Raw genomic sequence first — 13827 nt, 5'->3', positions numbered from 1 at the left:
AATATATGACATACTCACACATCATTTTTATCATGACTTCTGTCGGGGAGAACACATTGACGCCAGAAAAGTTATGTCTCTGGAGATCACCAACATGAGCAGTCGTCAAGTCTACTTTTGTTCGTTTGCCCATAACTCCCTCCCTTCACTGGATGGGATAACTGCATTCCAAAACATCAACACAATAACAAAATTTTGTGGTCTGACATTAACACTCTATTATCGAGAAAAAGAATAATTAGCTCCATGTTGTTCCCACGTAGAAATAACTGATAAAGTCTTTGTTTCCTAAATGTACATATGTAGTGTTTGTGGTATTTATACTAAAGATATGTATTATATTGTATCATTGTTCATTTATTCTTTGTTAATAATAACTTTATTTCCACTTTAATAGCAGCTTTTGTTAATTGCGCTTCATTTATAGTAGCTTTGTCTACATTATCTTGGTTTCTTTGAAAACAAAAGTACACATTGATGTCTATGAGTAACAGAGATGTGCAGACTGGATATTTGAACCTGCGACCATCACAAGCCCACCCAGAAAACAACATATGTTCTAACTCCCAGTCCAGCAGGGAACATCCGTTCTCTTGGGTTTTCTATCCCAGTCCAGCAGGGAACATAGGTTCTAAGTCCCCAGTCCAGCAGGGAACATAGGTTCTAAGTCCCCAGTCCAGCAGGGAACATGGGTTCTAAGTCCCAGTCCAGCAGGGAACATAGGTTCTAAGTCCCCAGTCCAGCAGGGAACATAGGTTCTAAGTCCCCAGTCCAGCAGGGAACATAGGTTCTAAGTCCCCAGTCCAGCAGGGAACATAGGTTCTAAGTCCCCAGTCCAGCAGGGAACATGGGTTCTAACTCCCAGTCCAGCAGGGAACATCCGTTCTCTTGGGTTTTCTATCCCAGTCCAGCAGGGAACATAGGTTCTAAGTCCCCAGTCCAGCAGGGAACATAGGTTCTAAGTCCCCAGTCCAGCAGGGAACATAGGTTCTAAGTCCCCAGTCCAGCAGGGAACATGGGTTCTCCGTCCCAGCTGACCCAAGGGTTAGGATGTACTCATGGGAACTGTCTGGGTGAGATCTCCCCGTCTCCCTCCACAGCCTGAGCCCAGTGGAGTCGCTGGGCTGGGGCTTAGAACAGCCAGCGTCAGCTTCCCACTGACACTTTGCATCAGTCTTCTGTACCCCTGTGTGTTTGTACATGGTTGTGTTTGTGTGTGTGTGCACGTGCGTGTGAGAGAAATAGTGTGTTTGTGTGTGAGTGTGAGTGACACAGGGAAAAGGCGTGGTTGATGTCATTAATTCAAAACAAAACAAACGTCTGGCAGGCCTTGAAAGGGCGAGGGAAACACTCAGATTGAACCAACTTTGGGGTCCCGAAACCTCAAGCTTTGATGGTTAAGACTTCACTCTGACACAGATTGGATTTCCTGCCCTGTGCGGAGCGATTCTTCCCTCCGTCTCAGCAAGAGGAGGAGGATTAAGGATGTCCAAGCTCACTATTAAACTGAGTCCTCGGTTTTAAGCAGGGGGAACAAAAAGGACGAAATCGAGAATGTGGCGCGTTTGATTTGGATGCTTGTGCATGGCATCTGGAAACAATACACACAGGATGAAACGGACGACAATAGGACATTGTTAAAGGAGTGTTTGACTGTAGACAGCGGCAACACTGGAAGCCTGTGATTGTTTGTTAGTTGAATCCTCTCACACGGTAAACAATCCTTCTCAGAGAGGGTGGTTCACTCCACAAGTCTTCCTGCTACTGTAATCACTACTGTAGAAAAGCCTAACCCAGCCCCAACACTAAAGCCCAACCCTAACCCGACCGTCCCCTAACCGGAGTTCGTCTGAGACCGTGTGAGAACCAGGTTTGGGAGGCAACTCCTGCTTCTCACAATATATCATCCGACACTTGTGGATCGACCTTGGGAACGTTCCGGATTCTCACAGGGGCCCTTGTGGAGCTGATGCTGATGGCCATTGCGCCATGGAAACGGAGCGAGGCAGCGAGGGCAGCGTCGCGCGGAGGAAAGGAGGTGGATCACGGGGGGGGGGGGGGGGGGCTGACACGTCACCGCGAGCGACACTTTTACACACACGAGAAACATTGTGAAACATTGCATCTAATGTGTTCCACAGATGCCTTATCTTCCCTCCTTGTAGGAACAAATGCTTTTAGTGTCACACACGGGTTGACTGAAATACTGACAGTCACATGACTTCATGTTCTTTTGCTCTAAAAAACGTTGACTTTGTTTTTGGATTGACGGCCTATTTCTGTCTGTCGGGGTAATTAGGGTTTGGAGGGTGTGTACAGAACATTGGTGTTGTTCTCACAGTGGTGAAACACATATTCACCAACCTCAGGACAAACCCAGGCTGAGGTTAGGACAAACAGAAGACCCACCACAACACCATCTTATCTCACAGCTATCATTGTCATCACTGGGTCCAATCACTGGTTCCATTCTATTTGAATAAAACCAGTTCCGGAGTTCAAGACAATGTTGTCCTTTCAAGGAGGTTTGTGGCCATCGTAGTGGAGTAGCACAACAATCTCCGACTTGACTTCAACTTCTTTGATCCATTTTTTTTTATTTTTAAGAAAGACAAGCGTGTGAAGTCATTAACTCCGATCCTGCAGATAATGACCTGCTTCCTCCAGAAGTGGAGATGAACCCACCACAGATACCGCTGCGCCTATTGTGTAAGAGAGACTCATGCAGGCTGCGCGAGGTGTTTCTGGGCGGCGAGGGAGTGGGCTCAGGGCCAGGTACGAGTATTTGTGCGTTTTTTTTGTTTTTTCGACTGCAGGGTTGAGACATGCGAGCCTGGCATTTCGAGGCTTCCTGTCACCACCCACTCCGCCTCGTCTGCCGGTTGAGACTCCGAGTAGACAACGTCTTTTTTTTGGTCTCCTAGTTGTTCCGTTGTACGATAGCGAGATGCAGGCGGGCGTTCGGGGTCTTTGCTCAACAGTGGTGGGTGGGTGGGGGGGGGGGGGAGAGACACTGTTGGAGTTGTGGTGATCGCAGATATAAACGTTCACTTCGATGTTTTACTGATTCCTCCTCAGGTGATATCGGTCCAAAACAACGTAAACGGTGCGCCGACAGTGCAGCAGAAGATCAAGGACCAGAAGTGCGTTGTTCTAATGGCGTTTGGGCGGTCCGTCAAGGATGACCCTACCTCCAGCCTCTTGTCACATCAGCACGACACAGTTCCGTGCCTGTGCGGTTACGGCGTCTCCGTGCTAGAAACGAGATCAATAAAACCTAAAAATGTAGTCGCTTGAATCTGTTTTTTATTAAGCATATCTCGGAAAGAGTTCAGCACACACATAGGCTGTGAGAGAGTCATGAAACCCCGGCCGGGCTGCGTGCTCCTGGGCAGCTTGTGTCTCAGCTTGTGTCAAAGTCTAGTCAACTATCCATCATCAAACCCCTCACAATGCTGGAACCCCGGAGTGAAGATATCTCACCCCACAGGTAACCAAGAGAGGTATTGGGCAATATAGGATTGCAGTATAGCTTCTTCCACACCTACACAGAGGGGTGGCAGGTGGTTACATGAGCCTATGGTTGGTTGTCTGTTCAGATCTCTCCTGCGTTAAGAAGAATAAACTGTTGATCTGTTAAGCAAGCCACGGCGTTTCCTTACATATCTGATCTGGGTCCCACGCTACATGCAACAACGAACGCTCACAGGCAGGGAGGGGGAGGAGGAGACGGAGGGAGGGGGAGAGGGAGGAGGAGACGGAGGGAGGGGGAGAGGGAGGAGGAGACGGAGGGAGGGGGAGACGGAGGGAGGGGGAGACGGAGGGAGGGGGAGAGGGAGGGGGAGACGGAGACGCAGGGGCAGGGGAGGGAGATGGGGGGAGGGGCAGGGGAGGGAGATGGGGGGAGGGGCAGGGGAGGGAGATGGGGGGAGGGGCAGGGGAGGGAGATGGGGGGAGTGACTCACAAGTTGGCCATGTACATTCAAAAGCTAACCTGACTCAAGTCCTGACATTTTTCTCACACCTTGCTTGTATCAGCCAATCAAACACATGGAGAAAGAGAGAGAAAGAGAGAGAAAGAGAGAGAAAGAGAGAGAAAGAGAGAGAAAGAGAGAGAAAGAGAGAGAAAGAGAGAGGGGTTGGGGTGTAGGGAGACAGGCAGAGAAAGAGAGTATCTTAGAACTCCCATCTTTTCCGAGCTTCTGCTATGCTCATTTATAAGGTCATATTATAGGAGAGGAGGTCACCATTTAGTTTCCTTTTTACCCTTTGATACATCTGAATTATTGACTGAACCCCAGTCCAACCTTGGTCCTGTCTTATGTCATCGTTTTATGCCATCCTCATATCCCAAAACCATGATAATAATTCAGCTACATTTAGAAGAATAGAAAACCAAAACTCAAATCCACGAGATCTTTGATCACACGACCGCAACATCGTGGGCCCTGAGGAGTCTCGTGGAAGGTGAAGGTCTCTTAATGGGCTGGGTTGCATGGATACATGGGGGAGACTTAAGATTTATACGACCATAACTTTTGAGGCTCGCTTTGTGGACTTCCTATTCGTTGCTGGGTGGAAAAAGCGTCCCCATCCAGACTCCGACGGGTGAAGTCATTGACTCACGAGCAAAGCGGCAAAGCCTGGTTGGACGGATGGCTGGGAGGGGTTTTGGACGTCCTTTCAAACCGCTGTTTAGAAAAGAGATGACATAGCGCCGTAGTGATCCATATGTTACAAATTATGGCATCTGTTTATCATTTCTTTATTTACTTTGTAGATGCGGGATCCAGCTTGATTAGCATTTCTGTTGTGTTTGTCGTCTTCGGGAAGAGAACGTGATTGGCAGTTGGTGGCGGGTGTTTGAAGTGAGAGTTGGCTGTCTTTGAAGATCTGGATGAAAGAAATCATGCACATAGGCCTAGGCTACTACTTGAGGATAATCTAAAAATGAAATTGGCAGTTTGTGAAGGCGACTCATGAGCGACAAACATGAACTTGTACACTAAATGTTTATTGGATTGAAAGTGATAAAATGACAGAAAAAATTACTTCAGGAAATAGGCCTATTGTAATTCATAACAAGCTGCGGGAGTTCATTACGAAATAAAAGTAGGGAGGAGGTGTTTGACAGTTAGGCTACAGACACTATATTCATAAATAATCATCCTCTTCACATCAACTGTGGTTTTTCGTCTTTTCCTCCTCCCTACAATCTTAAAAAAAATGTAGGCTATTTAAAAAACAAACTGGATATAACATCATTTTGGTTACTTAGAAAACTCAAATAGGCCTAAATGTGATGATAGCATTTTAAACCCAATGATACAATTATAAATGTAGCTAAAACAAAAGGTGTGTGCTAAGCATGGAGAGCCCTAAAATGTGTTGCATGTGTTCGTTTCATGTATTAAAGTTACAGGACTAAAGGAAATATCATAGAAAACCTACAGTCGAAAAAAAGTCTTAATAGTTAGGCCTATAGGCTACTAATATTCAACATAAGTAGCGCTATGTTGTTTCCTGAAAAATCTCCTTACCGGTGTTTTGAAATCCATTACCCCATCAAGGACTGTGGTAGCCAACTACCTCGGCAGTGTTAATGGAAGAATGATAGACCAGGCGTCTTATTTGGAATTCCAATTTTATGATATTTTAAGGAAATTAAGAAATTAGCTCTAGCTCTTAAAATACTGTGTGAACATCATTTCAGGCAATACTAATGTTGAGTTCGTTGAATAAACATTATTAGCCTTAGATTACGGATACGGCATTTTAACATTAGCCTAGCTACACTCAAACACATCCTAAACGACCTATAGACGAGACAATAATATAGAACGAATTTGCATAGGTTACAGTAGATTTTTCTATCATTCGCAATACAATTTAATAAAAGATGACTGGTATTTCCAAAGACGATGAATGAATTTAAGAGCAGTTACCTTTTCATGGTTCACATTCATTCAAGGTAAATTAACCCCAACCCTAACTGTGACCTTTTGAACCCACGTCAAGGCTAATGTAGCATTACAACATACTAAACTAAACAGTGCCATCTAGTGGCCATATCTAGTAACTGCCATACATCTATAAACTATAGAATGTCTCAACTTACTGGACCTAGTTCACGACAACGTCTACATACAGAAATATAAAATAATAATTTTAACAGCCCAGGTTTATCTGTACAGTCCTGGAGTTGAAGTTTAACTGGCATAAGAAACAAATACTTTATTGATCTATTGTTATAAGGTGTGAAACAATGGTACAGCACCCAACAAGTTCAGCAAACGTGAACACCATCTTGCCTAATATGTTTGCAGATTGATAATGACCATTATGTTTTTGTGTTCAGTCATGTAGGGCAGGCTAATCTCTTGTGGACGGTTCCTCACCCAAGTCTATAGTAAACCAGAAACAACTTATCTATATTAAGTTTTAATTTTCAAAATTGTGACAAATGGCATACATTTGAATTTAAAGCACACAAAATCATGGACATCAACCAAATTAAGGTTCTCAGAAATACCCCTTAAGTGTTAAGGAGTATTTAAGTCACTCTTGTGTAAAACTTTGGTCCGGTTCTTCATCTGACCTCAGACCGTAAAGACAACCAATCACCAACCGAAGAAACATCAAACTCTGCATTGCTTGTCCTTGTAAAGTCAGTCAAGAAGACTGACAGAACAATAATTTAGATTGACTCTTCTTATTTTAATACACAAACACTTTTAATGTGATGTTGCCTTAATAAAAGCAAATGCTTAAGAGGAGACAAGGTCTTGACAAGTGTAACAAAAGAAATGACGCCACAAAGCCAGCGCCCTACACTTTAGTCAGACTTTGCTACGTAAAAGCAGACACACATACATATCAATGCGCCCGACAACTTACAGGTAAATGTTTCCAAAATGGACAACCTATAAAAAAAAAAAAAAGCAACCATGGAAGTCACAACAAAACGCCCGGCCCAAAAGAGGCTGAGCAAGCACAAGAGAAGTGGTCGACCCCTGTACAAACTGATCAGTGACATCTTGCCGTGACTGTACAAAAAAGGTTGCAACCACAGACGCGTTGGCTTCTTGGGAGGTTTGTGTTCCAAACTGACGACACAGCGATGAGACTTCTGCCCGACCTCACTGTCCCCCTCGCAGGGCCAAACACAGAAGCAACCGCCAGGGGCGCCGTCGACTCTGCTACACTGGAAGTCGACCAGAGCACTTAGCGAGGCTTTGCCCCTCTGTACCGCTTTACCTGAATTTTCTGAGGGAGGCTAGGGTAAAAAACGACAACTGTAGTCCGTTACCGACTCCAGAATCCTGAATTTCACACAAACCTACGCAGAAGAAGAAAAAAAACACTGTCTGCGGTCAAAACTGCCTCGAGTCTATTATCAAACGCCACACACTGAAATCCTACCCCCCCTAGTGGAGAAAGGTGGCGGGTCGAATGCCTGGCTGGTTCGGCAGAAACCTTAACAGGATAAACCCCTCCGGATGACCCAAACACACATCCACACACACACACACACACACACACACAAGGTGACCTTGCATGAGCGTGAGCAGGGTGGCGGAGTCACGTGACCTGGAGTCACATGACCTGGAGTGAATACAGACGGTGTGAAACGACTGTCGACCTGCCCGCTTCTATGCCCTGAGGCACCTAGCTACGTCTGTGTTCGAAAAAGCGAACAGATTTTCTGTCTTGGACTCTCGTCTCAACTGAGAGTCAATCTCGGCAGTTCGGCTCCAAATATCGTTACCCTCCCCGACCCAGGAGGAGGTTGGGAGTGCCTACGGAGGGCGGCAGAACCAGGGGGAGGTGGGGGGGCGAACCCCAGGGGCCTCGCGCTGCGCTCCCCCCCTTTTTTTAGTAGTAGTGGCATATCTGCAGCCTGCTCCCCGGGTCGTTCTTCCCCGGGCTGAAGAAGGGCGACACGGGCTCATCGAAGTAGGCGTCGAACATGTACAGCCTCTTCATGGTGACGGCGTCGTAGAAGGACACGCGCCCGTTGTCGTAGTCCAGGTACACGCCCACCCGCGGCGAGTTCCAGTAGTCGGCCACCAGCACGCGGGCGTCCTCCTCGTTGGCGTAGAGGCGATCCTGCAGGCACAGGCTCCAGTACCCGGAGGAGGGGCTGAGGTTGACGAAGCCCTTCCTGTTGCTGTACTCGGCCGTCACGCCCAGGTACCACACTCCCTTGTCCTTGACGTCCACCTCCCAGTAGTGCTGGCCGCTGGCATACTGCGCCGTGGCCAGCACGCCGCAGAAGCGCGTGAAGCGCTGGGGGAGGTCGGGGTCCTGGCTGCGGGCGCGGCCCTCCTCCACTTTGGTGTCGAAGTCGGTGATGGCCAGGTTGGGGTGGGCCGTGTCGGGGTCCAGGGTCAGGTTCTGAGGCACTATGCGAGGGAGAGAGAGAGAACGAAAATGATTTGCGAGAAACTGTGATTTTTGATCTGAACGTGTCTCTGTGTGTGTGTGTGTGTGTGTTGTGAACTCACTGGTGTACAGCACATGCATCATCTTCTTCCACAGGATGAGCTGGAAGGGGCCGGAGAAATCGGTCCAGTCCACAGGACAGTTACAAGAGGAGATGGAGGGGTTCACCTGCAGGGGCCTGGATGAGAAGGAGATCAAATATTTAGGCTTCTTTACATGCTACAAAATCTTTAATACCATTAAATATTTACAACGATCAAATACGATGAGAACGTTGTTAAAAAGTTGAGCTTACTTGTTGATTATCTGGGTCATGCTCTGTGAGGAAACGCAAACACAACTTTTGAGTACACAAACACATTCCGACCGCGTGTACACAAACGTGCGCGCACGCAAGAGTTTCCCCCCCCAAACTGACCTCAAAGCTCGGCTTCCCGCCAAAGTGGCTCCGGATCTCGGCGATGGCGTCGTCCACGGCGACTGCCTCCATGTCCACCTTCTTCAGGTTCTCGTCGATGACGGCCGTGGTGGCCACCAGCTCGGCGTCCAGGCTGTCCAGCAGCGTGTCCTTCTCGTCCAGCAGGAACTGCACCAGGGCGCCCACATCCTCCTCGATCTTCTCCTTCAACCTCTGCTTCTTCAGCTGGACACCCAGAAACACGACACAAAACACGCACAAGTTTCCCCATCGTGTACTCGATTCGATCGGGCCACGGTTCGCCGCCGTCTCTGGGACAAACGGATTAAACACAGTGGAGGGATCCAGATTGGACTGGTTTGGCTGCCCTCTGAGAGCCCCGAGGAGGAGAACAATCGAGTCAGATGGCTGAGCGGTTAGGGAATTGGGCTATTAAATCAGAAGGTTGCCGGTTTGATTCCCGGCCGTGAGAAAATGACATTGTGTCCTAGCCTCGGGGGAGAATGCCCCTTGTACTTCCTGTGAGTCGCTCTGGATAAGAGCGTCTGCTTATATGACTAAACGTAAACAAAAGGTCCGCCGAGGTACCTTGGCGTCGCTCTTGGTGTGCTCGTCTTCGGCCTTCACCCGGGAGCACACGCTCTGCTGCCACTCCAGCTTCACCAGCCTCATCCGCAGCTCCCCCTGACAGGAACACCACACAGCCGCTATTCGCACGTTTGGGCGCGCTTGATTCGTGTCACTCTCCCCCCCCCCCCCAGCACTGACACCGATAAGTCCGAGAAAAGCCAAGTAGTGAGTGCCAACCGAGAGGGCGAATCTAAGACACCTCGACTACTTTGAAGTTATGTTTTTGGACTAACCTAGAGACACAAAGAGCCTGTGTTACTGAGGGCAGCTGTAGCTTGATCAAGAAGGCCTTGGGTTGGTGTAACATGGTGTTGCACAACAGCGTTACACATTGACCCTTACCCTCATGTCCTCCAGAACCTCCGGGACAGGAGCCACTTCATGATGTCTGGAAACGCAGGGAGAAAAGTTGAAGATGTAACCTTTTTATCCTGTATAAGAATGATACTCTGTTCAGCATTCTTTGAGTGCAAAGAGAAGCCGACCCCCAAATCTGAACTCTGGGTAACACTCGTCTTACGTAAACAAGGGGACCTGGGCTGACCACTATCTTACTGGAAAGGCCATAAAGAGATGTCTAACCTTATCTGAGTGAATCATATGGTCAAGCTTAGAGGGGTCTGAGAGCGCACACACACGTGATCGATGCAAGGGAGCCAATGAAAGAGCCATGTGACAGTTGCATGCCTGTTTATGAACCAATGAGTGTGGACAGTGTTAAATTGTGTCTACATAGAAGCCAGAAAAAGGAAATCGACTTCAAACTGATGCTAGGCATTCATTTTTGTGTCACAGGTCAATAATGAATTTCATGAAAGACTGCATTTCCCAGCTCCCAACAGTGTACATGCATAGACTGCAAGGAAGGACAGTCTGCGACCCTTACTTGTGTGCTCTGGACTCTCTGCAGACCACACAGATGGGTTTGCGGTCTGTGTGGCAGTAAAGTTTCAGCTCTTCACCATGACGGTCGCATTTACCATCTAGCTTTACTGGCTTGGGCTGTGCGGGTTTGAAGGACTTCAAGCACTCCAGCTGATTCAACTTATCCACCAGGTTCTTCACCAGGTAGTTTTTGGTGAAACTGATCTTGTTGAATACCTTTAAAAGGACAAGGAAACGCATTGTCGAGTCACCCATTGTGTTTGAATGTATTGCAGCTAACAAGGACCGACACCAAATGATCTTGACATCCTCAACAATAATGCCATTAGCAACATCCTTCCTTGTTATCTAGCGACACAGACGTATACTACAATAGCATACATCTACTGACACTGGCCAAGAGCAGGAAATCTACTTATCTAGTAGGCTAACAAAAAACATTACCCCGTAGCAATAACTAATATTATAAACAACTGATAAACATATCTGTATGCTTGCTTCCGTCTGTGATGACAAAAGAAAATGGCAAACCACCAAAGATGGTTTAGCTAGCTGGTTTGCTAGCAACAACAATAGTTAGCTTACAAACCATTCGGCACTCTGGACACTGATAACCTATGTCTTCCCCGCCATTTTCCTCCCAATGCATAAGAATACAAAAGCGGCAGAAATTATGTCCACATTTCAAAATGACAGGGTCGTCAAAATAGTCCAGGCAGATGGCACAGATCAGCTCTTTCTGCAAATCTCCAGTGGGACTTGCAGTAGCCATGTTTAGCTACCACAACAAGCTTCTAGTATGTTAACGAGGGGGTGGAGAAGACGGAAGTAGAGGAATGTGGGTGGTTTGCGCATGTGCATGTGGTCCAATCAGAATCAAGCAAAAGGTGTGACACAAAAAGGTGATAAGGAACTTATACTTACAGAGTACAGGTGACACAAAATTCCCCAGCACATATTTATTCATAAATACATATACAAACCCATTCATAAAAAGTTTACATTGTGGGGTGCTGAAACTGTCATAAGCACTAGAAATAACCAGGAGTATTCACTGCTTTGGATAATCATTCCTTGCAGGCCTACAATTATAGATCAGGCTACATTGCATAGCTTTGATGGACATGTGAAGAATACTGGTCTCTTATCAAAAAGTGCATTTGGTTCAGTTGTGTGTCAGAGAAACAGACTAGTCATAGGAATTGACTGCAGATCATTCAAAAGTAATCTAATCATAAATCCAGTGGTCATTAAGCCATGAAAAGTGATTTGCCAGGACAGTTTTACGATTCAGAATCACAATGAACCATTCTTGAGAGGATCCGTACAGTAGAATACTGAGAAATCTATTCTACTGATTGTTATTAGCCACTACTAATGGCTTTGGTTTTGGCAACCAATCAAATTAAACATAATTTTTATGTCAACAGCATAATCTTATCATATTTCAAGAGTGGATCTGTAATAATAAGTTTGGTTTTCTGACATCATTGGTTGCACGCTTCCCACTCAGCTGTAGACGCCCTCTAACAATCACACCAATCATACCAATACGAATATATAAAAATTGATAAATACCATGTAACAATCAACATATGCAGTAGAACAGTGACAAAATAGTTACATTTGGATTAATTGCAATATACGTAAATGTTCACAGTAGTACGAGTGAACATCAAACAGGCTCCACAGCGTACATCAACAGGTGGCGCTATACGTACAGTTCAGAGTTAACTCTATGTGTCTTATGCTCTCGAAAAAATTCAATACAAATAATAAATGGTGATCTAAAAAAACAAGTAGTAGTGTTTGAGTTACAGAACGAGTCAATGAGCCCGCGGGTGTCGTCAGACTCCTGAGGCGAGGGTTTCCCTCCACATCATTTCTCCAACTGCCATTCCATGGCAGTTGGCCTACATCATCTCCAGTGTTCAAACATCCAGTGTATTAATACTATGACAACCAACAGAGACAGGAAGTGAGGGACATGACACGGCTACACTGGCACAGCACTCTGCGGACACACACAGTGCTGTAAACACCACGACAGTAGTCCTTCACAAATACAAAGCCATCTAAATGACCAGCTGCAGCAGCAACTGAGAAAAAGGGGATATCTCTAATCATGTTTCCATTCAGCAGGGGTTGTTGTAGGGGTGGATGCACGTCTTGATGTGCAGTCCAACGCTCTACCTCTGTGATGTACATACTGTGTCTATGGGAGGCGTTTCCCTGGTGACGACCTGATGCATTGAAATGTCCCCTTCCGATCAGTGAATCTCTCTTCTACACCTCCTCACACCCTCTGTTCACCCTCACTCTCATTCCCTCCGACTCTTTCCCTCTGTAAATCTCTCTCTTTCCCTCCACTTTAATAAACTGCTCATATGTACTGTTTATACTTTCTGTTGTGGTCTGTATAATTGGACACTATGATTTGATGATTGTTTGAGGCCAATCTATATGGAATAGCTTCAGGCACTTATTAAATCAAAGAAAAGGGTACAAAATCATAAGGACACACTGATGGGAGCCCATCTGGACTACAGTATGTTGGTGATGGCGGGAGAAGGTGTAAATGTATGTGTTTTCAGGCTTACATGGACCAGGACAACCCCCCCCCCCCCCCCCCCCCCCCCCCCCCCCCCCCCCCAAACCACACTTATTACAAACAACACACCTAGATCCTCTCACTAGAAATGTTGCGGCCGAAGGTTTTGGTGTTGAAAGGTAGTCTAATACCAGTGTAGAAAAACATAATGCAAAAAACGTTACAAAATCCTAAGTATTCTATCACACCCCTCTGACTGTGTTTATTTCTTTTTTTGTTTTCATGAGTCCGTCTATCCGTCGTCATCGCTCGTCCCCCGTCCAGTGGTCAGACTTCAGAGCTGTCGCTGCAGTCCACCATCCGGGCCACCAGCATGGGTTCGGTGCTGGTCGACCCCCTCACCGCCCCCTTCCTCTCCTCCCTCCGCCCCTCTCTCCCGCCTCCCTTCTGTCTGGACCTCAGCGCTAGCCCGAGGACGAGCACGAGGAGGAAGGTGAGCAGCATGCCCACCGCCGCCCCCACGGCCGTCACCATCCCCTCCCCAGCCGTCCCCGCGTTCAGCTCGCGTGGTTCCAGCCCGTCGGCGAACAGCTCGCCCTCCACCCCCGCCCGCCTCTTGGTACGGTCCAGGGCGATGTGCATGATGTTGGTGCCGCGGTTGTTGTCCGCCCCGATGTCCTCTGCCACCTCGGGGGTGTCCTCGCCGGCCGACCTCGGGCGCCTGTGACCTTTGGCCTCGGCGAGGTGGTTGCCGGCGGAAACCATGGAGTGGTACTCCAAGCTTCTCTTGCCGATGCCCCTGTTGGCGTTGTCCTTGGAGCGCACCGTGTAGATGGTGTGGATGTACCACTCTCGCCCCGCGGCAACCTGAGAAGCAACCATGTAGTCAGTTAAAATT

General features: G+C 47.3%; 2 protein-coding genes across 3 annotated transcripts in view; both read right to left on the bottom strand.

Moving 5' to 3' along the window:
• Nucleotides 1–6425: 6425 nt before the first annotated feature.
• trim47 (tripartite motif containing 47) lies at nt 6426–11183 on the bottom strand. 2 transcript variants are annotated; one of them, XM_084683598.1, is made up of 8 exons: nt 10968–11183; nt 10380–10594; nt 9836–9881; nt 9452–9547; nt 8864–9088; nt 8741–8763; nt 8508–8623; nt 6426–8405 (listed from the first exon to the last, which is right to left on the bottom strand). In XM_084683598.1, exons 1-8 carry the CDS (start codon nt 11148–11150, stop codon nt 7876–7878), a joined length of 1434 nt encoding a protein of 477 aa, XP_084539724.1. In that variant the 5' UTR covers nt 11151–11183; the 3' UTR covers nt 6426–7875. The 2 variants fall into 2 exon arrangements, with proteins under 2 accessions (XP_084539724.1, XP_084539725.1); XM_084683599.1 differs by lacking the exon at nt 9452–9547.
• A 1982-nt stretch (nt 11184–13165) lies between these two features.
• The window catches only part of frem2a (FRAS1 related extracellular matrix 2a), a 49768-nt gene continuing 49106 nt past the window's right edge, over nt 13166–13827 (bottom strand). The window contains exon 23 of the mRNA XM_084683800.1: nt 13166–13796. Within this exon, the coding sequence (XP_084539926.1) occupies nt 13257–13796 (540 nt within the window). The 3' untranslated portion in view covers nt 13166–13256. The remainder of the gene's footprint in view (nt 13797–13827) is intronic.

Source organism: Hypomesus nipponensis, chromosome 20, assembly GCF_054491055.1.
Source record: "Hypomesus nipponensis isolate SF chromosome 20, ASM5449105v1, whole genome shotgun sequence".
In the NCBI taxonomy this organism is placed as follows: Eukaryota; Metazoa; Chordata; class Actinopteri; order Osmeriformes; family Osmeridae; genus Hypomesus; species Hypomesus nipponensis.
This window is presented reverse-complemented; position numbering and strand designations above follow the sequence as displayed.